The sequence below is a fragment of the Zonotrichia leucophrys genome, chromosome 5 (assembly GCF_028769735.1).
Source record: "Zonotrichia leucophrys gambelii isolate GWCS_2022_RI chromosome 5, RI_Zleu_2.0, whole genome shotgun sequence".
Taxonomy (NCBI): domain Eukaryota; kingdom Metazoa; phylum Chordata; class Aves; order Passeriformes; family Passerellidae; genus Zonotrichia; species Zonotrichia leucophrys.
In genome coordinates, this window is record NC_088175.1 from 25,034,430 (window position 1) to 25,059,236 (window position 24,807).

The 24,807-nt window shown below is 37.3% G+C and overlaps 1 protein-coding gene across 1 annotated transcript in view; it reads left to right on the forward strand.

Annotated features, from left to right (window-relative positions):
• The first annotated feature begins 310 nt into the window (after positions 1-310).
• Positions 311-24,807, forward strand: part of CDIN1 (CDAN1 interacting nuclease 1) — a 124,325-nt gene continuing 99,828 nt past the window's right edge. Inside the window, exon 1 of the mRNA XM_064715100.1 lies at positions 311-612. Within this exon, the coding sequence (XP_064571170.1) occupies positions 512-612 (101 nt within the window). The 5' untranslated portion in view covers positions 311-511. The remainder of the gene's footprint in view (positions 613-24,807) is intronic.

A 24,807-nucleotide genomic window follows, 5' to 3' on the forward strand; every position in this document is an offset into this window, starting at 1 on the left:
GCAGGCGCCCCTGCACACGAGCGAGATCCAGCACTTCGGCCCCCTCTGCCCGCTGCGGCCGGGGCCGGAGGCGGGACCGCCCGCCGCTCTTCCGCCCTCGCAGGCACCATGGCGGCTGGCAGAAGCGACTTGCCGGCACCAAACAGGGCACATCCCCAGGCGTGAGGGTGCCGGCGCCCTGCTCCGCCAGAAATGCCCGGCGCTCACAGCGGCCGGGCCAGCGGTGGCCCGCGTACCCCGGCCCGCCGGAGCGGCTGCGCAGAGCCGGGCGGCACGGCATGGCCGCTCGCACCGCCCCCCTCGCACCGCGCCGCCCCGGACGGGACGCGGGGCGGAGCCGCGGGAAGTGGCGGCCGCGGCGCTCGTGGCTGCCTGGGCGCTGGGCTGGTGGCGCGGGTGCCCCCGGGTTGACGCGGTTCGCCGCCCTGCCATCGCTGGCCTTCTGCCTCTCGCCGCCCGGCGTGACCCGCGCCTCTCCTGCCGCCTCCGCACAGCCCTGGCGGTGCAAGGCATGAAGCTGAGCAAAGCCCAGTACGATGAGATAGCCCAGTTCCTGGGGCACGTGCAGCCCACCCGGCAGAGTCTGAGGAAGCTGAAGGAGAAGTTTCCTAGGTAAGTGCATCCCGCCTTCCGGCGCGGGGCCCGGCGGCTCGGCCCGGCGGCGGCCTGCGGGCTCGCTGTGGCCGGGTGCGGGGCCGCGGGGACCGCCGCGCCAGCTCCGCCCGGTGCCCCAGCTCAGGCCCCGCACGGTACAAAATCACCAGCACACGCACACGGTCATCGACGGCAAGCGACAGCGCGTTGAAGCTGCCGCTGGGAGCAGGATGCTGCTCCACCCTCTGTGACCTGAGAAGTTGGCACAAAATAAAGAACACTTCCCCCGACACACGTCCAAGTGAAAGCTCTTGGGGCCCTTCATGAGCCTCTTGGACCCCAAGGAGGTTTTTTGATGTGAATAAAGCCTTATGGTGCAGAACGAGCCTCTGTGGCTGAAGCCACGTGTGAAATATATCCTGCAATGCCAGTGCCCCTGTTTCTTAACCCTAAGGGACTTTATGGATCCATAATTCTCTGCTTGCTGCTGCATTCCAGTTGAAACTGGAAAAGGGTTCATCTTTTCACTTAGGGACATTCATGTGTTTCTTTGACTGAGCTGTGTTCAGAATTCTCAAAGACATTTGCACATGACCATGGCCTAGAATGGAAAGGTATCCATGGCAGGATGTGCTCTATGCACCAATCTTCATTGCTGAAATTTGCTTCCTACCAACTACAACAGAGTTCTAAAGAATGTCACAAGGTTTCACTTTCCTTTCACATTTGGGGGAAGGAATTTGCTGCTGCTGAATTGGACAGGAAAGCAAGTTGGGTTCTGTGGAGAGAAGAGTGGTGCTGTTTCTAAAATCACAAGAAATAATACAGAAAAATGTAGGGGTTAGATGCTGTATCTAGTTTGATGAAAGAGAGAAATTAACAAAACAAAATCATTCACATGCTTCCTGAATGAACCTTGCTTGTCTTATCCACAAATGAGGCGGAAGAAACTGACGCTGTTGTAACTTACAGTATGTGAGTGAAGAGCCAACATTACTTAGGCTTTTGAACTGTCCAGTGAAATCCTTTCCTTTTCAGGAAAGTGTGAGAGAATTGCCCTGTTACAGACAAGAAGTGATAATAAAGCGTTGTGGTTGGTTCAGGGAGTGCATTGAGTTGCATTTTGGGAACCCAGCTCACCTTGCACAGTACTTCTGCAACTTGGAAAAGCACTCACCATAACAAAGTGTGTTTCAGGAACTTAGACTTGGCTTTATCACTTCAGTGCTAATGAAATCAGGAGTGTTTGTGGGTAGTTGTGTGTGCATGCATACATACACATGCACGTTCTCTTTCTCTACTTTCCTATAAAGTTGTCTTGAAAGAAGGTTAGAATTTGGGTTGGCTTTTCATGTCAGTCACTGTTTTTAGGAACCTGCTTCCAAGACAAATCCATAGGCACATGAGTGTTTGTTAGTCAAATTTGTCCAAAAAAGACTGGGCTTTTCTGATGTTTTACTTCCCAGTCCACTCGCTGGGTGATGTAAAAGATCTGTTGAATCCTCTGTTTCAGAACTTGATGACTCCTAAACAAGTATGTATAACTTAACAGTATAGGATTATTTAGGAAAAGAATTCTGTTTGTTTTTTTCCTAAAGGACCTGGCTCAAGTGTGGTGAACACTGAAAAGCAAGGTTAGCTGTAGTAGTTGCTTCCACAATTAAGTGGCTATACCTTTATCTTGTTATTCACATTATGACATGAGAATGGCGTGTTTTGAATTTTGCTTGTAGATCTCTCCTGAATTTTGTTTGTCCATGCTAGGAGAAGGCTAAAACCTTCTATATGAGCAATGAATTGATAGCTTTTTAAAAATTGCCTGTCTTAAGTATATTTTGAGGAGCTCTTTACATCTTCTTTCTGTAAGTGTGATATTTCTTTGTTATCTCTTTGTTTATTTCTCATAGCAGGTCAGATGCAGAAGATAAGCAATACATTCCAAGGCCACTGCTTTCCTTAGCAGTAAGGAAGGTGTGTTGAAATAGACACATGTTAGGATGTGGAAAACAGGCATTCTCTATAACCCTTATGTTGTAAAAGAGGCCAGCTGCAAGCTGCAGAGATTTGTAAACTTGTATACCATCTTAAGGGGGAGGCTTTTTCAGTGATGTGTTTGATAACTGTGGAGTAAGTAAGTTTTTTTTATAATCTGGAAATTTTGTCATTGTCTTCTAGGACAAGAAGGGTCTGACTGGACTTTCTGGCTGGATTTTTTTATTTTTTTTTTATGAAAGCCAGAATCAACTAAAGCCCCCCACCCACCTCAACTTTTTCATTCAGTCTTTTTAAAAAAAATATTCCAGAATGTGTCATGGTACCTACAGTGTGATGAAGGTGTCCATAGCCAGTTTCTCATTATTATGTAGTAACAGTTGCTGATTCAAACTGGAAAGTAGTAACATCCATAATGGCTGCTTTCACCTTGCACTTTCAATCTTTCCCTGGGAAGGATTGGAATTCCACTGGTAATGTAATACATAAATTGACAGTTTTCAAATATTTCTGGTTCCTACTGCCTCATAGATCTTGTGGGTCTTTGGATTTCTGCATTAATCTGCTCAGTTTTTTTGTAACACTGTCTTATCTCTTGGCTCTTCCCTCAGCTGTTGTATTTCCTGAAGCCTTTCATTTTATGCTCCTAATTTGTATAAAATCTCTTTCATGCTATGTGAAAGGGCCTACTCTTGTTGTGCAGTTTCTCCCTAAGAATAAATTGTAATTTCTGTAAACAATTGCCACAGTGTAGTGCACAGGTATGGTGGGTGGTAGCTGCCACCCTGACCTGTGAATCTAAAAAAATTTTAACAGAGTAGTTTGTGCTTTACTATTATTGAACTACTTCAGGAGGTGAGATTATTACTTCAAATGAGTATTGTCATGTGACTTATTAATGTCAAAAAGTCAAAATTAAACTGCTTCTCATACTGTTTATAAGTATTTTAATAGAAGCATTGGGAATTCTTATATTTTACAACCCTGTAACTTTCCATACAACATGGATTTACTCTACTTTTCTTAAAATCCAGTTGTTTTGCAAAAACTTGAATATTGAATTGCTGTTCTTTTTCTGTTAATGCTGTGCTTTGTATTTCGTGCCTGGCAATTACCAATGTATTATTCATTTCTTTATTCTTAAGGTATTTGTTACATCCTTAGCAGTTGTCTCCTAACATGTTCCCATTTAACAGCAGGGTATTTGGATGACCTGAGGATTATCAAAATGTGATTTTAAGCACTAAGCACAATAAATCTCTGCCAATATTGGATCACTGATCCGTAGTTCCTTTGATCTTTTTCACACATACGCCACTGGACTGATAAATCTGTATATTCAGTGTTGTGCTTTTCTGTTGAAGTATACCACATTTTCTGCTTAGTTTCTCACCTGAATTTTTCTATTTGCTAATAATTTCTGGTTTTCTTTGCTATTTTTGTATTATATTCTTCAGCTTTCTCTTCAACTATGGACTTCTGTTCATCTGAGGTACTATTCTTCTCAATAACACCTAAAGTCTAAATTGAATGAGCCATTTTAGGACTGGTTTTAGGCCATTGCAGGAAATGTTCTGAGAAAGTTAAAATCCTTTTCTCTCTCTTAAATGGTGGTTAAGAACTGCCTACAAGTAGAATCTTCTAGATACAAATCACCTTAGAACTACCTATTTATAGTGACATGATATGTTAGACCTTCAAAAATTCTGTCTTTTTTCAAAGACTATTTTAAGTTGTTCTAAAAAGTCAAACTTCTGAGAGTTAAATTCATACCCAAACTGATAGTTCTAGTACTTCAGTTTACTGTTTTAATTGTTTTACTTCTTCTGTATATGGCAGAATACATTGTTTCTCTCAGAAACCTTTTCTAAAGCTTCTTGTAGGTAGAACACAACTGACTTATGAGTATACCCGTCTCAAATATATACCTTGTACATGTTTTCCCCTTCTTCTTTGTATCCAAGTCTGATTGATTATTATAGTCTTCTTGACCAAATCTTTGTCTTGGTTTAAAAGAATTCAAAGTGGAACACTCTTAAATGAGTTCTCTTTTGTTTTCACCAATCCCTTTCCATCAATAAGGAGAAACAAAATACAAGTAGATGTAAGTGAAAAAATTAACAGTTTACTAACAAGTGAGACTGCAAAAGGCAAAAATAAGAGTAAATAACCACTAGATAGAAAATTCCTAAATCTCACAAACTACCCCAGAGCAAAGAGAGACCCAAAATGGCAAAAATATCCTTTCCAAGATGGCGCTCGCCATGGGTGACCACTGTAGGGAGAGAAAAGGAAATTGGCGCCAGACCCTGCCCCCAAGGTGGCGCTTTGCAGGCGATCGCATGGCCTGGGAGACAAAGGGGAGGGATGGCAGCAAACCCTGGGGAAGGCAGGAGCTTACGGAGCATTTCCAGCGGCACATGAGCAGTGCTGGCACCTGTGGGGTCAGTGCCACTGCCCACCAGACTCTGACGGTGCTGGTGCTGATGTCTCTGAACTGTGGGTGTGTTGTGGAGAAGAAACCGGTCTGTCAGCCCTGGTATGAGGTGACCGGGCCCCAGCAACCAGCTGGCTTTGCAAAGTTCACCCCAAAACAGTTTTTAATTGTTTAAGGCAGTTTTTCGAGTGGCTACTATTGCAAGCCCAGGAAAAAACCGCAAACAGCTTCCCAAAGTAAGCCCTCCAAACCGGAGCGTCCACTTCCAGCACATACTGCCAGCAGTGAGTTTGTTCCCCACTTCCCAACTCCAGTTTAAAAAGGGACTGCAGCAATGTCCCCTCTGCCCTGTGGTTCCAGTTTGGGATGCGCTGGATCTTAAAAGAGGCCATAACAATTTTTGGGTGTGGATGGACATGGAATATAGTAACATTTTGGGTTAACCCATTACAGTCTTTCTCTGGTCTCTACCAAACTTTCTAAGAATGTAAGCTTTGGTGACCCAATTCATTATGATACTGTCTTGGGTTTTTTTTTAATGTGAGATTTTTTTCTGGCTTGGTTCTGTTCTGTGTTTGAGTTTCTTACACCAGGTTGTGCTCGAATTGGTGGTTCCAGAAACTTTCTAGCCTTGAGCATCTTTTAGTGATTCCAAAACCCATGCTTTACAAGTTCTTGCACTGATCTGTTGTGAAATGTGTTTCAGTCCATTTGAGGATTGCTTTATTTTCCCACAGCACAATTTGTGTAGTCTATATTGTATCTCTTCCTTTTTTCAAGTTGTTAAACAAACTTGGTGCCTCTAGCCTGACTTTCCTTTAGGTACCTTCACCTGCATTTCTTTAAAAGAAGCATTAGTTTCTGAGACTATTTAAGTGCAAACTGTGTTATAGAGATTTTCACAGTACTAGTGTTTTGAAGTATGAGCTGACTTTTATCAGCAGCTATGTGCAGTTCATCACTTTTGTGCATCTATTCAAAAAAGTACCGTTCTCATTGTGTCCCTTGTGTGAAAACTTATTCCAAGCGATCAAGAGGATCTTTTTTCACAGCAGAAAGGTAAGGGAACGTGGCATAAATATAAGAGAAGTACTTTTAAAATTTTTTCTTCCTTTTTTTTTTTTCCCCCAGTAAGCAAGAGGGAAATGTGATGCACAGCTTCATATTGATATGCTTGAGTATGTCTATTTGGTTTTAATGCGTGTAAGTTCATATTTGATTATTGGAATATACACACTTGGTTCCCACAGCATATGAAGGGATGAGCATTCCTCTACATTGATGACCTCTACTTTTCATTACTTAGTATCCCCTCAGTTTTCCACACGTTTTCAGTAATTGTGTTGCTCTTTCTCCAAATTATTGATGGATGGCTTTATTAAATGACACCTGGCCTGGAAACCATCTCAGCAAGATTTTAATTTTTTTAAAAAAGTATCTGCACAGTAATGTGTTGCAGTGTAAATTGGAAAAAATAATCTGTTTATTATTTGCTCAATTTTATCACTTTCTCTGTGATGATTCATTTGTGGTGAAACAAAGGCCCTAAAGAAGCTTAAATGTATGGTTTGAATGTTATTTCTTTTACCAGCAGCTTAAGGCTGAGGAAGCATTTTTTCCCCTCTTTTCCAGTGTCATTGTTGCCTCTGGTTTTGTTTTTTAGTGTTGGGGGGGGGATAAGTCTTTCATTTTCCCCTTGAAGACAATTTTGTTTAAAGAGCAATATATTGCTTGTTTGTGAATAATTTTATTCTGCTTTCATGCAGTTGCTTAGATTGTCAAGCAGTACTGATGAGCCCATGATGACTGTGGTGAGAAAAAGGAGGAATTTTTTTCTTTTTTCTTTCCAGTTCTGTATTCTGGTGTCTGGAGCCTGCAGATTGAGTCAAAATGGAAGGAAAATTCTTTGTGCTTTGCTCTAGTGCTCTTTGGAGCTGCTGTTACCTGGAAGGCAGACTGGCAGTGAGGCTCATGGGCAGAGGGCAGATAGCTGCAGAGTTCGAGGCTCTGAACTTGGGCACAGGATTATTAGACAGGTTGTATTTATGAGCAGGCATCCAACTGCTGTGTGACACTTCACTTGCACTCTCTTCTTCCTAGAAAGGTTCTTGTCATAACAAACCCAATATTATTCTTGTAACTTGTGCTCTCCTTGCTCTTCTGAATAGTTGATTAATTGTTTTGAAAAGCAGAAGAACTAGGCTGTTTTTCATTACTCTGCAAACACTGATGTAGCAAATCTCATTTAGAAAGTTGCCTTTGTGCTTGATAGAAAACTATTCTGAAAAAAAAATGTTTAAAGGCACAATTTCAACTCCTTTCTCTATATTCTCAATACTTAACAATGACATAAATTCATGCTCTGCCTATATAAATGATCCCATCAAGTGGCAAATGCTTTGTACCACTGTAATGTATTTAAATATTCTGGAGGATTTAATGAGAGTATCAATGAAATAGTAGAATTTTCAAAGTTTTATACTTTCTTCTTTTACATTAGACTTCAGAACAAACAAGGTTTGACACGGAGTTTGTTTTTGTCTACTCTATGTAGAACAAACCTAATGTAATTTAAAATTTGTTACGTACTTGAAGCTGCAGTAAACCTCGCAGGTAAACAGATAGGTAAAAAGAGATGAGAAGGAGGTCTTGGGTCATTAATTGAAAAGAGAATTAGCAATGTTCAAGTTTCAAGAAGTGACCCACAATAAAATGTAGCATATTTTCAATAATCCTAAAATGAAATCAAAATTAACTGTGCAAAGTAATTATGTGAACAACTGATAATACTCCCTTTGGAAAGATGTTCTTGTTATTTGAACCCTTGGTAGAAAATCTACTATATCACAGCTTTGATAGGCTGAACCAGTGGGCAGTTTCTCTTTTCATTTAAATATCAGTAAACAATCAATATCAAAGAAGTTGTAATTTGCTGGATTTGATATGACTTGCTAGCAAACTGTTTGCTAGTGTTATGACCAAAATAGGAAGGATACCAGTCCTCTCCTGTAATAGGAAATATTGTGTGAAAGAAATCAACCGTATCAGTGTATAACTCAGAAAAACTTTGTCTCCTTTATTATTCATTAAATTAAACAGAAGATACTGACTTAAAATTTAGATATTGATAGCAGTGTTCAGAGTAGAATGGAAAATAGAGTTTTGCTCACATTTGTGGCTCTCCCAACACCAACAGACAGGATTTAGGTAGAAAACTTCCACTGGCCCAGGTGAATACTAGATTTTCAGACCGTGGGTGCTTTCTTTTGTTTGGAGAAATAGAAGAATTTTTTTTTTTTAATTATTTGCATGTTACCTATTAATAGAAAAGTAGGCGTAATATATGTATGTGTCAGCATGAAAGTTAATTTTGAAGGAGGTCCATTGTAGTTTTCTGTCACATTTTTTATTGGTGTAACCATCTTCTTCCTTATACACATATGTTGACCATCCTAGCAAAGTACAAACCTATTTTAAATGTTAGTCTTGAAATTTTGTTTGAAATATACAAGGAAAATTAAATTTTTATTTTCTGAATTCTTGAGTACTGATAAATCTCTTCCTTCTCTTTTAATGTTTTCCCCTTCCAGTTTGTGAAGTGTTACCATATGGGAGTGCAGTTCTTTAAAAAAAAAAAAAAAACAAAATTACACAGAACAGGACTTACTACACTTGTGAAATTCATTTTGGCTGAGTAAAGGGAAACCTTTTTTGGCCTTGAGGAATTTATACAAACCACTTAGAAACCAATCCTATATCCTTTGAAGATTTGATGGTGAAATACAATGATTGGAGGGGCTCTTTTAAAGCAGATGTGGAAATTAGTTCCCTATAATTTGAAAATGCATTCTGAATCTGTTGGAGCTGTGTGTTAAGTGCTCTTGTTTAATTCAGAAGAAAAGAAATAGAAAGAGAGAGAAAAAAGGACCAGAAAAAATGCAGAGAAAGGAGAAAGCAACAGGAAGAAAATAGAAAAATATAGACAAGAGGGAGAAGAGAAAAAATGCAAGAGAAAAAGAAATTAAATGGAGAAAAAAGAGAGAAAAGAAAACAGAAAAGGAGCAGAAGAAGATTTAAAAAGGGAAAGGAAAAGAAAAAAGAAAATCCCTTCATATGTCAAAGCTGGGAGAGTTGTCTTGGTCAACATGTACACTACTGTGTTGATTTGTGAGGTTTAATTTGGTTGTACTTTCTGACACTTCTTAAATTCCATGGATGTGAAAATCACTGGTAGGATAGGAATATAAGTCTTGTGACACAGTCTTTTTCTATGCATTTCATTCTAAAGTAAGCTTGATGTCATCAGACAGACCAACAGATGTCTATAGATTTAAGGGCAAGATTATGGTGGTTGTTAAGGGAGGATGAAGTGGAAGTTTTAACACTGACCATATGGGCTTTTTAATTGACTTGTGGATTTTAGGATACCATTATATTCATGTTGCTTATATTTAAAGAATATTGTGATAGAAATGGTAATTCTTGATTGTATTTTAGAAACAGTTCCATAATGTATCATTCTTCTGAAGCCTGAAAACAAGTCTAGGTTCAAGTTTTATGAGCGTAGGCGATTTGCTACATCAGAATGGAAAATATTTTATTCATGCATTGTTTTTTGGACAGTCATATTCTGGGCTATATTACAATGGCACGATAAATTGCTGAATACACTGTCTGCTGAATATGACCTCACCATGAAAAATTTGATGCATTAGAGTAGGAAAGGTTGGAATATATCAACCTTAGCTGACAAGGGACTTTGAATTTTGACCTAACACAGATGACCTTTGTGTGCAATAAAAGTGAGTTTAATCTTCAGGTCAAGGTTGAGGTGAACAGTAGGGCAGTGTGGATTGGTTTGTACTGGCTGTGTCTGGATCACACCTAGCAAGCAAAGAAATCCAAGGTCTTTGCACTTCAGAGTAACCAAATGCTTGTTTACCTAAACTCATATCTGTTACACCACATTTAAAAACTTGTGGTACTGTAGACAGCTAACTCCTCAGCAGCTGTGGACTATTTCATTTGAAGCTCACTGTTTCAGGCATGAGGTATGTATATTCTGCTCCTATAGATCACTAAATAGATAAATAAAATTTCTCCTCTGGCGCGTAAAAGAAGGACTGTTCACAATACCGCCTTGCTATGAAAAGGGTGAAATGTAGAAGGTCTGTTTCTTTGACAGCTCGCCTGTCTTTTGAACATCAGAAGTTTATTCCTAAGTCTTATGCTTTTAAGAGGAATGTAATTAAGAGAGTTCTGATATGTTTCACTAGGCAAATACAAAGAAAACAGGTCCTTTTGAGCACTCCTTTGCTGTAAAAGGTATTTGATCAGAAAAGCTAAGTTACAAAATGGTTTGGGGATTGTCTAGGTTACATAATAAAGACATATAGATGAATTTAAATAAAATATTGTCGCATTTATAGCAGTCACAAACAAAATTCATCTTTTTAACTGGCTCGTGTTCTAGGAGTGCTATTTCACTGATGTACCAAAGGTACATTTGCTGAATACTTAACACATTGAAGAGTGGTAGCAGTGGTGCTGTTGGAAGGAGAGAGTTCTCTTTAAATCAGCCAGGGAAAAAAAAGTTTGAGACTAATGGAAAGAACCTCTACTCCTTTAATAGAGCCTGCAAAATATATTCTCCAGGACTGATCAGCTCTGAAGGCTCTAGAGGTTTGATGATTGGAATGGCAGGAAATCACGCTTTCAGGACATAACGAATTGACTAGGCCATCCATCATTTGTTAGCATGCGCTGAAACACTGGGTTTGTGTGCAGAGGTCTGTGATTTAGTAAATACTTGAGAGATGAATAGAGCTTACACACAAGGGAAGATATTGCTGTCCTTCAGCAGCCTTAGACACAGATCCCTGCTGAGAAGGCCGTCTGACAGCAGCTCATCAGTAACTGGCCTGTCACAGTCAGTGATGCCCACCAGCCATCCCTGGTATATTAAATGCATTTTTAATATCTGCTTCAGTAGATTTAATGAAGAAAATTTAGTTTCCATACTCTGATCACTGCTTTCTCAAGTGTTTTAAAGCATTGAGCAAAGCACTTCCAAGAAAGGAACTGTGTTGATAACAAGAGGAGTTCATTGAAAATCGGTATGAAACAGGGGTGTTGTTATCCAAATAGTTTCCTTAAATCAAAACAAAAATGTTTGGAAAAAGCAGTGATGATCTTAGAAACAATTGACCCTCCCACAGAGGGACCTTATGCAGCAGGCTGTGCAGCAGCAGAGATACAGGGCTGGGAAAAGGTGTTTGCACAGTGGTTCTATTTAGTGTGGCAGAGCTTGCCAAAAGGCAAAATTGCATTTCTTAGGCTCTCGTGTGTCAGTACCAGAATCAGACAGAATCATCATTCTGTCTGGCTTTCAGGGTCCAGAGAGAAGGGTGGCTGTGAATGGAGGAAATGGAATAGATAAAGAGAAAAATGATAAAGAGAAAAATATGCTAGCAATCAAAAAGTTTTTGATTGCTAGCATAGATTTTGTTTTGGTTTTGGCATTTTTGCAAGCAATGCTTTTGGTGAAAATAATTGTAGCATTACATGGTATTATATAAACTGATATAAGAAACAAGCAGTAAGACACAATGGGAAATAAAACTGCTGTTTTTATAACTTGGCAGACTCATTGAGAGTTACTCAATATTGACATTCTGTGTGTAAGGATTGTACGGAATTATATTTTAACTTCATGGCAAATGATAAGATCTTTTGCTGTCCATACATGTAGAAAAACTTCATAGTTATTTGATTTTCCTTCCAATTTGCAGGGAAAACTTCTGTTTACATAAAAGCAAATAAGTTGATTTTCATTTTGTAATGAGATTCAATGCTTATGGTAGTTACTTCAAGACAGCAAGACAAACAACTTGATTTTGTTGCAAACATCTATTTGAAACATTGACTTCTTGAGCTTTTTCTCTCTCAGGAATCCATTCTGTGTTCACAGAAGAGAAAACAAGTCCTGAATGAGACCTATAAATTTGATTCTTGTATGTGTCAAAGCAGTAATGTATTAAATGCATATTATTATAAAAATTTAAGAAGTGTCCTAAATGCTTACATTTTTATAACACACAACATATTAAATAATACATTTTCTTGTTAGCATCTGTTTGCTGTCATTGTTAGCAGGACCTATGATTTATTACTTAAATTAATGACTACAACCATTTTGGTGCTGATAAATGCCCCTTTATGGCTTATCACATCACTTTAAAAGCAGCATATATGCTTCTACGAGAGTAATTTTTTTAATTGTTCATTCTTTTAAGTTCCTGGTGAAAGTACACCTCTGTTTTCAGTGTGAAAGTTTCACAAGCTTGAATTACACTCACAACTGAGTGAGATATTGCTGAGGATTAATTTCTGTAAGAAAATGCAATACAGAAACTGATCCTAATAAAATTGTCTTCTAAGACAAGCCTGATAGAGTATTGTTGCCAAGAAAAACCAACAACATTGATAGAGGAATGGAAAGATAATACCCTGCGTTCCTCTGATCAGGTGATGGCTGAAAGCGTTGTTCATGTTTTTGTTTGGCTAGTTGGTACCATACAAGTAGATGTCAAACACCCATAGGCATGCTTTGTTACTAGTTTTCAGCTTTTATCTCATTAAGTCCTTGTTGTCCGTGGACATCAAATGAAGAATTCAAAATAAATTAATTTCTTGTCAAAAGACTTAAATTTGCCAAACAGGAACCTGTGCCTGTCATGGGAAAAACATCATGATTTGTGAACAACTTAGGATAAAAACTTTTGTTTGTAAGCAACTAAAGCAATTTTTTACATGTCTTATGTTTTATTTGAGTACAATCTTTTTTTAAAATTCTTGTGTCCGTAACATTTTGAGTAATGATAGTGATTTGAGTAGAAGATACTATCCCTTCCATTGCACACACCAGGATATCCAGTAGCCTGATTGATAGTGACAGTCTCATTGCTTTGTATTAGAGAATTGTTGAACTTGCTTTATCCTTTTCATCTGAATAGAATGCTAAGTGTTGCTGTCTATCCAAATGTAGAAAAAGGCTTCAGATCAGGATGTAGTGCTGAAGAGGACTTTATTGTTTGGGTGATTGTCCTCTATTTGCATGTCTGTATTTATGCCTTCAAAGTCTTGGAAGCAGTTGATGGTCTAGTTTCCCATACACTTCCACAAACTTCAACACAAAATAAAAATGTTCTAAGATAGCACACGTTCTTCTTTCACAGAAAGCAAAATGTTGTCAAATATTCCTTTGAACAAGACACGTGTGATAGCAAAAGTATTCTTTTATGCAATGTAGCTTGTCTGAAACAGTTTGAAAGGCAACATAGAAGCTGTGACCAGGATGGAGGTAATACTCCTGTGACTGAATTACTATAAAGGGTCTTTTGGAGTTCCCTGTTGTTAATTGAGGACACCAACAGCAATAAAGACATCACATTTCTCTGTTTCTATTTGTGGTTGGCTGGGAGATAACAGAACTTCTTATCAGTCTTCTGTTGTACCATCCAGTCCTTTATTGCATCTCTTCTGTGGAATACAGATGCTCATTTGGAGACTACAACTTGTGGAGAGTACAGTAGGCAGAGAGTGAGTGTATGTTTCTATATATGAAATGGCTGTTGAACATTAGCCATTTACAGCATTAATATAAAATGCATGTTGTAAATGCAGCTCTCCTTCAGTTTTCAATACAGCTGAGCAATATGTCCTCTTAGACAAGTGCATTTTCTTAGGGTACACAAAATACAAAAAGAGAAAAAAACCTTGAAAGCTAGATCTCTGGTACAGAGCTTAAAAATGAAGATCTGATTTGACCAGTTGGCAGGTACTCCAGTAAGCCAAGCAAGTTCCAATCCAAATAGAGTTCAATGAGCTTATTGCAATGAGTAATCTAACACAGGAATATGTTTTCCTTTATTAGGAAATATGTTATCCTGTTATTAGGAACGGGAGAATATAATTGTTAACCAAAAGGAGTAAGTTGGGCTACATTTTTTATCTCATTTGTATTGTGTTCCTTTGACATCAATGGTCTGAGAAAGAAAGGAAAATGGTCCTTTATGGAATAAATGTATAGTTTCAGTCTAGATATTTTCCTAGCCATATCTGTCTGCTTGATATGTCATCTAAGTGCTGAGCATTTTTTTCCAAGCAAATTCCATTGGTTGCCCAACAACTATGATTCACAAGCTTCCTGCTTACACTTTTTGTTTTAATTTGCTATTTAGACACAGACCTCAACAGTGCCAGACGATCATTCTTACACATTGTTATTTTTTGTGGTTTCAAGGTTTCTGGATAGAGAATTTTGTCCATTTATCTGCACTAGATGCCTGTCATTCTAACATTTTAAATCACAGTAAGTTAAAAATAATATTCAAATGTTTCAGCTACTGTGTAGAAATGAATATATTTTTCTGTAGACAGATTTAGGGAGGTCAGCATGTATCACATATTACTTGTTTGTGTTAGTTTGTTTTGTAATTTTAAGCTCTTTAGTTTCTTTTTCAAGGATATCTCTCAGTGGAACTTTGCATTAGTGGATCAGGATGTTTACTGAAATAACTGGTTGAAATTATTAAAATATGCAGTGGAAAGCAGTGTGCTTAATTTAATGGGCCTCTGAATATTAAATGCAAGTAAAATGTTATATAGACATGAAGCCAATTGTTATATTATAGTATATGAAGCAATAGCTGTGTAAACCCTAACCTCATAATTTTGCAAGTTCTACTTTATCATGTAGCTGTAAAAGGCAATCAAAATAAATCACAGAAGATGAAGAAATATTTTCTAGGGCTTTCTGTATGCGTTCAGAAGTGGCGCTTGATCCATGAAATTTTAGTAAGCATATTAAATAATACAATATGATGTGCGACGTGTCAGGGCTGATAAATTATTTTGTATAGGACATTTATACAACATATGGTGAGCTGCTATGTGAACAGCTTAATGACTAAATTATGTTAATCTTTCTTGCCATATTTACTTTTCATTTAAGAAAAGGCATTTTTAAATTTTTATTTTACTTTTTTTATCATGTGTAGATATAAGAAAGGTGTAGGTCATCTCTGAGAAGCTGTGACAGTGATCCAAGGTTCCTCAGATGTGCAGTGTACATAACACAGATGTTGGGAGAGTCATCTGTCAGCTATGCCTCTCCTATGGAGTTAAAGTTCTAGGGGGAAAAGAATTCGACACAGTGCTGTCACTGTTACATTTTCACAATAGAAGAGCATGCAAATAGTCAACCTCCTGCTTAGCAGTAGTGCCCTGTCTAATGTCTGTGCTGGTTAGAATAAAAAAATAGTGGGTGCATCTAGGGCTCATAGATCTGACAAAGGTCATGCTATGCTGGGCATTTGAATTGGAAATTGTCTGGACTTAGATTTTATAAAGCTCCCAGTGTTGTCGGGGAAAATTTCAGCAGGGTTTTGTCCCTAGAGAGGCCTCTTAGGCCCTTTTCTGTCCTATGAATGAATTTAGATGTGAGGGTTTCTCTTGCCTTAAAACTGTTAAGTTCATTTTGCATACATCCCTAGAGAGAAAAACTGGCAGATGCTTTTGTCTTGGAAGTGTTTAAAAGAAAACTGCAGAACAGGAACAAGGGAGAGAAGGGGCCCTGCGTGGAGTCCCAGAACATTTTGGAAATGGCCAATATGCAGTTTTCATCAGTACTAAGGCGGGGCGCAATATGGTGCCTGTAGCTCACTAGGGAATATGAATGTTGATTAAGCATACTCCCAGGCTTTGAAATCCTGAAAGCAGTGTCAGAATAATGGATGTTGAGCAAATGTCAAGCATTTGTTAATTTCGCTGTTATTTGGAGTTTATCTACCATGATCAATCAAATAAACTAGTGCTTCTCTGTTGTGGCATGTGTCATTGATATGGTGATTAGGTGGATAGAGAGGCCTTCTGCCTTTTTTTTTTTTTTGTTAATCCAGGTAACAGATTACATATGAACAGCCATAACTTTAGGTTAAATATTTCTTTGCAGTTGGTTTAGTGGAAAGAGTTGCATTAACAAAATACTTAGGGGGTACAGAGAGACAAAAATATTTGCATATATGCTGTGATAAAAAATTACGTTTGTGCCATTTTTTCTGCTTTTGGCTGTAAAATATTACTGTCATGATGAAGGAGAAATTGCTTCTAAATAAAAGTTGATAGAGGGATCTTTTACTTGTCCGTAGAAAGATAAGTTTTAAAACGAAGTACTGATTTATGGCTTAGCTCCCTTCTTCACTCTAAATATTTTGGTTTCTGAAAACTAGAAACTTGATCTCAACATCCTCTTACTGATACCCTTTAGTTAAAAGTAGAGGTCTCTTTTATAAGAATATGAGCCCTCTTATAAAATATATCATGCATAATGTATATATGTAAGTTGTTAGTTATTCACTAACGTGCAGACCTGTAAACGTTCCAGTTGAGAATATTTTGTTCTCTTTCTCAGTTTTCACTATTTTCTGAAGTCCTAATTCTGTTAGGTTGCCACTCTTTGAAATTAGGTAACATATAAAGATCTGATATTTAAATGTGAAAAACAAGATTAAGATTTATCTAAAAGAGAAGAAGGCTCTGTGGCTTTTACTTCTTTATTGTAAAATATTAAAACTTCAAAATATGAGAGGATAGAGTTGAATGTTTTGTGTGAGGCATGTTTGAAAGCTGTCTGAAGGATATTATTGGTCAAATTTCTATGAATTCCAGTGAAGTTTATTTAACACTCTTCTCATTGACTTTTTTTTTTATCTGTTGTACTTATGGACTTAATATAAAGACAGTAATGTATATTTTTATTATGTTTTTGATAAGTCACAAAAATATAAGAAGTGTCAGTGAGTCATGCCATATTACTTAATGCATGCTGGGGTAATCTTCAACTTATTTTAATAGAGAGCTAATGTTTGTTCTTCCTTGGCTTCCACATTTATTTATCAAAGCTGCTAGGCTTATTCTACCAAAACCAGTGAAATTTTGGTGCTTAGTGAAGGTGGTTCTGTGTGGTCAATCTTATTGACTGTTGTTATCAGATATGACTGTTCCATTAGTGTTCCATTAAATTCTGTTCCATGGAGTAAGAGTTCTGGAAAGCCAGCACTGGCACTGCGAGAAACAAAGCTTATAGTCATTGTATGTACTTCCAGGGCAATATAAGGAACACCAGAAAACTCCTCTAGAGAGGGGAGGAAGGGAAAGGAAAAGGAAGAGCCTGTTGATAGGAGTGGAAAGAGTAGAGAAGTTTTAGGATACACTAATTTAATGCTGTGATCAGCTCTTGTGATGTTCCCTTCGTATTGCCTTCCAGTTTTACGTAGACAGCTTTTTTAAAAAGAGAATGCTGAAAGAACATTAGTAGAAGGAGATAGCTGGATTTCCTTCTTGCGCATTTCTGCTCAAGTCTTTCCAAGGGGAAGTAATTAGTGGCATTAAATGACGTTATTCCCTCTATGGCATAATGAGCTATATCCCTGGGGCTGAAAGTAGCCTTTGTAAATATCTGTATGCATGATACAACAACTTAGATATACAAGACAAAATACTGCACTGTTGGGTAGGTAGATGTTCTGGTTTAGGGCAAATTTGGGAGGAAACTTTCAAAGAGGACCCTTTAGTAAGCAGATTCAAGTGGCCCCTCCCCCAACTGGTTCAGGAAAAGACAAGAATTATTATCTATTTTTCTTTTTATTTTGGTTTAATAATTACAAATAACTTAAAAGTTGTAATTTTTTTTTTACTGTCTAGGGCTCTAAAATCTCAAGGAAACTAGCTATAAATGGATTAATCTCTTGCCTTAAGTCTGCATCGTAACCAAAATGGGAATTTACTAAAAACTCTCACTTCTATATCATTTGTGTTTGCTTCTTGAAATTTTATCCTGACTATATTTTAGATTATATCCTGAATGGGAAGCATCAATAAGATCCTAACTTGTTTAAGGAATTAACAGTTTTGATTGGATAACTGGAAGCTTTTTTCACTTAAGATGTTCACTTTTTACCCTGGAGACACCTATGCAACAGTGTGTGTGCTTGACATGTGATGCATGCAAATGCTAAATACAGTAGCAGCATGAGGCAAGTGTCATTAACAGTAATTTATGTAATGAAAGCCACCTGGCTGTCTTTGTAATTAATTGCTTCTAAATAGTAAATTTTAAATGTAGTTTATAGTTTTCTAAATCTGATTATATATTTTTAGGAGCAAATTGTTTACGGGTATTTAGGGATTTATTTAGTGCTGAACTATGCTTTTTACATGCAGGCTAATGTTTTAATACAAAATGAACAAGCTAATTAGCTCTGAATTACCATTCATTCATAAAAATAGTTTTCTAAACTTAAACACCTAACTTATACAGGACAATATAGTTTTGCTGAAAAAAAAAAAAAGGCTATAAAGTAGAATTATTTTCCCCTTTGTCCACAGTAAATAAATTTGGGATTGAAGTCTGAAAAACTTAACTGATCTATTTCTTTTCCTGGGCATAAGAGGAAGTAGCTCAATAGGCTAATCCAAACAAAATGAAGGAATGAACTTGAAATAAATATTTTTAAAATTACTTTCCGGTAATAGTTTACTGAGTATATTTTCAATGTGTGGACCTTGGCTCTATCACTAGGGCAGATAAGAAAGGAGAAGGATAAACCCCTGGTTTTAACTGTATCTTCTTCACCTTAACTGCTTGTTGGGGTCCTTTGCTCTTGCACCCTAGAAACATCCTTCTTTGCACGACCAACATCAGATAAGGAACTACTTTAGTGTATTTTTATCTAATGGTTCAATATTTAGATTGTGCTACTAAGATAAAGATGGCAGACTGGGAAACATGTTTCTGGTACAGTCTTAACTGAAGTAAATTGAAGTAAAGTGTGGATGATGTACACTTGAGTGCAAATGTTCACAGATGTTTTTCCTTTTTCCTCAGTCTCTGGTATGCTGCTGTATGCCTCTGCTTTCTTTCCTGGAGATGCAGAAACTTTGCTTCTTGCTAAGTAACTTGCTAAGCTTTAACTAAGTAGTTGAAATGAACAACATAGCAAATCATCTACTTTTGCTAGTCTCAAGCATTGGGGAACTTTTTTTTTAATATTCTCAAAAAAATTAATGGTAGAATTAAAAGCAGAATTATTGAGAATACCAGGAAACGGAGATGTGGTGGACAAGTTCTGAGATTATCAAGGTGTATGTGGAGACAAACCCTGTTTGACTCCTATCAGTTTCTTATGTCAGTGGATTCCCTGATTAGATGCTTAAAGATGGGTTCTGCTGTCTGTAAGGTGAGGACTTTCAATAGTCAATGAAGCCTGATGTCAGAATATTTGGGAGTTTTAATTTCACATTTTAGCACTGACAATGTTTTTCTTAAGCCCTATTGTGGATATGTATTGTTCTGTATTACATCTGAAAGTATTTTTCAGTTTGAAAATGTGACCTTACAAAATAGTTTTATATTTTAATGGAAGAGACATTAGTGAAATAATATTTATTTATAGAGGTCTCTCTGTGGGTTTGGCATTGGAATAGGTTCCAAACATTCATGCAACAAACATTGTTTCATTCCGGAAAGAAATTATATCAGAACAGTATCTTAGGCAAATTACTGTCCATTTTCACTACTTGCTTACTAAGATTATAAAGCTGAAAAAGTAGTTTCTTTTTATATGGACCTGCTACTCTTCCATTGCTGTGATTGCTGGGGTTTTTTAACATGTTATTTATTTATCTACTGTTAAAGCATAATGCCGTTTTTCTCAACCATATATATGTGAATGGAAAGCCAGCATTTTTGTTTGTCTCTTTTCAGATTGGGAGATTGATCATAATACTTTGCAATAATTTGAATATGGAGTATTTTTAGTTACGCTTACATTTTTGCTATTGGAAATCAGATTTTTAGATGTGGGTGGAAGAAGGCATAATTTATCTCTGGAAAGAGCTAGCATTATTTTGGGATCATGCCTATATTGGTTATTTGTACTTACCTCTGCAATTTATTTTTTTCACATCTGATACAGATTGCTCATAGTCTGCAGTTGTTTTAAAATATATTGGTTGTTACAAGAGACACCAAAAAATTAGTTGTCTACAGGAAGAATTGGTGCTCTGTTCTTAAAGGAACTTCTAAGTCTTCCTAAATGAAAAATCAAACAGTATCTAATACTGACAATTTTCCTCTGTCTGCTGCTAGAACTTATTGGCCAACTAGGTCAGACATTATTAAAGTTCAAGTGGCCCAGTGGGAAAAGTAATGGCCTTACGCTACTATGAATTTTAAATGCTGCCATTTCTATGTATTGCACCATCATCTGTTCTCGCACATCACTAAATTGTATAGAAGTTGTGGGACCAACCAGTGTCAAGGTCATAGAAGTGATGACTCTTCTCAAGTAGCCTAGGCTGGGCTTTGTCATGCAGTTATACTCATAACTGTGGCTGTAGGCAGCAAAGTTGTATGCACATGCCTGAATTTAATCTTTTTATTATCATGGAATAGTGAAGCCTGTAATGCAGGACATCTTTCTCCTCAAAATCTTTACTTCGTATTTTATTTTTGATCCTGCCAAAGGTATGAAATTGACTTTGAGGCAAAGGCAATTTTTAGGGATCTATTTAGGTCTTTTGAGTTGAGCTGTTGTACAGCTTACTGAACTGGATATCAGAGAATTTTAAAATTGGTTAATGTTACTGTTCTTCCGATGAGCTTGAATTTCATCTGGATTTTAAATGTGAATGTATTAAGTCTGAAATGAGCATATCATCATACACTTCTTGTCGTATATGTACGTATATCTACTCACATAGCGTAACAACAACAACAGCAACAACAACAGCAACAACAAAATAATAATAATAACAATAATAGTACTAATAGTAGTACTAATAATAGTACTATTACTACTACTACTACTAATAATAATAATAATAATAATGGGAGTATTTCCTCTACAGAGGTGTATTGACTTGATAGTTTCCAAAGGAGTAGCTACGATTAATGCTTCATTGTATGGAAGGCTTCTTATGCAGAAATAATAAAACTGGTTTTGTATTTCAGACTTCAACTGGTGTAGCTGGAAAGCTGGAAAATTAGAAGATGGCCACTTTATGGAAGTTAGCATTTTGCAACTGAAGACTTAGATACTTCTATGTTACTTAGTAACCCTAATTCAAACTAACTTAGTAATTTAAAAGTATACAGACACACACACGTATGTAGACAAGTATATTGATTTAACTTAAATTGGTAATTCACTGACTTCTGATAAATCATTGATAGATTTGTGAATGATAAAAGTACACGTGTACAGAGACAGTACTCTACTTTTTGAGAATTTTCATTCAGAGAAATGACCACAATCATACTAAACTATAAGAAAAAATGTTGTACTTGAGGCTACAGTGAAGAAAGATTAAAGCTGTAGCTATTGCAGAGGTCAAGGTGCCTCCTTTGTTCCATGCTCTTCAGGCATATAAGCCTAACAAGCTCTGGGTAGGCCTTTGGTATTCCTGAGCCTTCCTGGATTGTCTTGTGGAATCATTCAGACTGCTAAGAAGCCTTTTTGTTGTCTGGACAATCCTGACATGTGGAAGAAATTGTGAGAATCCACAAGTTGTCACCTCCCCTCAGGTGGGAAGTTGACCATCAGACTGGCACTGGGTCATTTACAGGGGTAGCTGTGGTGCTTGCTGCCCACGTCCTGCAGTTCTGGGAAGCCACTGAGGCTGTGTGCCTCTGTGCATGGTATGCATTTGAAACAATGCTGCTAGATCTATTTGAAATCCATTACTGACAGAGTTTTTACAAAATAGGGTGGACTGGTTAGCATGTGATAAGCAATATAAACATAGCTTCCTTTAGGAGTCCCTGTTCCAAATCATTTGCAGTATGGAAGATGAGAATTTGACTGCTTGGATTTCTTTCATGTCTTTAATAATATAACAGGAAAAATATGTTTTAGACACGTGCTCTGAAACTTCAGGATAGATGTGAGGAGAATTCCCCTTTCACCACTAGCCTTGTAAATTTTTTTGGATTTATATCTCTTTCCTCAGATTTTAAAACTGGCATGGTAGCACCACACAGTTCTAGCCCTGTTAGTTTATTTTAATGCTCAATATTGTACCAGTAAAAGTATTTTTAAACTTACTATACATGGAAAGGGGAAGTTCTTTTCCAGTTAAAAAAAAATGAGAGACCCTGGCTATCTACTTTAGAACTTTAGAACTTTCATATAACAAAAGATATGAGTAGGACTGCATACTCACTAGAGACTGTGGAAGAAAATTTTTTCCCCTTATTGAATTCCTGCTATAGCTAAGTGGCACTGTATGTTCTTCAGAGAGAAGGTTTGACACTGCAGCTTCGGGATTTCTCATGTACCAGCTTCTGAATGTTGGAAACACAGCTCCTGCCCCTCCCCTCGGTTATTTAACCAATATATTTATTGTTTTAATAAAGTGGAATATTCAATTTTATGAAAAGGAAACAATGAAGCTGTTCTGTTATATATAACATATTTGTCTTATGGACTATGCTTTCCCTCTTCTTGTCTTCACTTGTGTGAAATCTCTTTAGATACTCTTCCTTTGTTCTGTCATAAAATACATTAAATGTAAACCTGATTTTTACTTTTTCTACTTTAGGCAACAACTGTGGAGTTAAAAGTGAGGGAGAGGAAATTCATTCTAAAACATGAAACATGAAACAAGTGGAATTTTGGTTTGCACCTACAACTCCATGTTTTCAGTAATCTCAGAAAATATAGTAAAAGCTGTAAGTTGCATCTTAACTGCAAAGAATTCATGATTTGCAAGGGCTGATAATACAGTATTTGTATAACATTTGCTATGCTTGGGTTTTCTCCTTCTGAGGGTGAGGTAGCAAATATTAAGCTGGACAGCACTCCAAATCTTGGTTGCATCTGCAATTCTGTTTTGTTGAGGTGATGATCTGCTACAATTAAATTGCTTTCATCATTACTAGCTGTTTCTTAGCCAAAGTTTTGTATCTACTCTAGATACAGAGCAGTAACCTGCTTATATGAACTAGTAACTTATCTGTTACTACTTTATATATGAGTACTCATTGCAAACCAGAACATTTCTAAAACACTCTCCAGGGATTATAGCATTCCTTGTCTTCAAATTCTGAGATTCATTAGAAGAGAATGGTCTGAATTTCATTCTTATGTAGTAATTGACCAAAAGGCATATTCTTTTCCCAGCACCAAACTTGCAGTTTTCTTTCTAGCGTGACTGATATCTGAGTTCTTAGAGATCATTTCTCTTATCCCTTTTTCTGGACTGTCTTGGGCATCCCATTCTAAATGTTGGATTTGTGTATTAGAAATAACTTTAATAACTGTAATACTGTTTTTTAATGGCAAGCAAAATTTTATATCTTTATATCACTTGTAACCTAGAACTTACACTTCATTTTATAAAATAAAAGTAATTTTATTTTTTAAAAATAGGCATTTTTAGCCAAATTTAGATTTCAGTTTTCTGCTCAAATCCACTTACATATTGACAAGAGCATGAAATGCATCAAGCATTCAGGTGGAAATATGCCACTGGCGTCAGCATGGAGTAGCAAAAGGTAAATTGGCATCGTGGATGCCAGTATGCAAGTAAAAGAGGATGTCTAAAGAGCGAGACTGGATGCATTGAACAGGGCTCTGGGAGTTAGATTCATTACTGTCTGGAATTGCAGAAGAAAATGTTTCCATGGAAGTTGTCACTACAGAACTTAAGAGAAAAAATTTGCTTATTTCCCTGGCCAATAAACTTAGTTCTATGAGAGGGATAACAGATTAGATTATTAAATGTTTAAATGAGGTAGTACTCAGAATTATGACTTCTGGGTTTTTGTTTGTTTGTTTCAGAAAATCAGCAATTATGTACCTTGGCTCTACGGTTTCTCAACAAAAGGGTCTGCTTGTCACAGACATCTATATTCCTATCTTCAAGTAAGCCATGAGGCTTTCTATATAGTTTATTCCATGAAAGGCAATAGCACGGTACTCAAATGTTATTTTGAATAAAAAGCCACTTTGAGTGTTACGTTTGTTTTCCTGCATAGCTCAGCAATAAATGCATTTGTCTGCTCATTTGTTGCTTTGAAATCTTATATAGAAGTATCAGAATGTGGATGGAGTCCTGGGAATTTAGCTGCTCCTCTAGAAGTAATGATAACTTCTATGGTACTATTCCTGCTGTCATATCAGCAGTTGTGATTGTGCTGTTTTGCTATTCAAATTCATGTTCATGACTTCTCTTCCCTGTCCAAGTACATAGTAGTGTCTTTTTCAGTGTTTTCTGAAACCGTAATGTTTCAGTTTTCACTCAATAGGATCTTGCAATAGATGCTCCATCTGTGTTTTGAGGAGCTACTTCATTTTGCCAGGAAGTTGTCTCAATGAAATTGTAGCAAGGAAACACTGAGTGGCAGATGAGTGGTTTTAGTGTTTAAGACAGGAACGATGTTAACCGAAAAAAAAAATGGAAGCAGCCATGTGAAGATATAAATCCACTTCTTCTGGACAAGAGGAAAGATCATTGAGTAGTAAGGCTTGTAATTATTTGAATGGTGTTATTGATATAATTCTCTTTGCCCCAGTGATAAAGTTCCTGTACGGCAATCCAGTAGATATCCAATTTGCACTGTTATTTGAATGATTTTTTTTCAGTATTTGTGCTGTGTCCTAAATTATCTGAACAGTTGGAAAGACTGTTCCGTAGGAGAGGAGTGTTGAATTAAATTG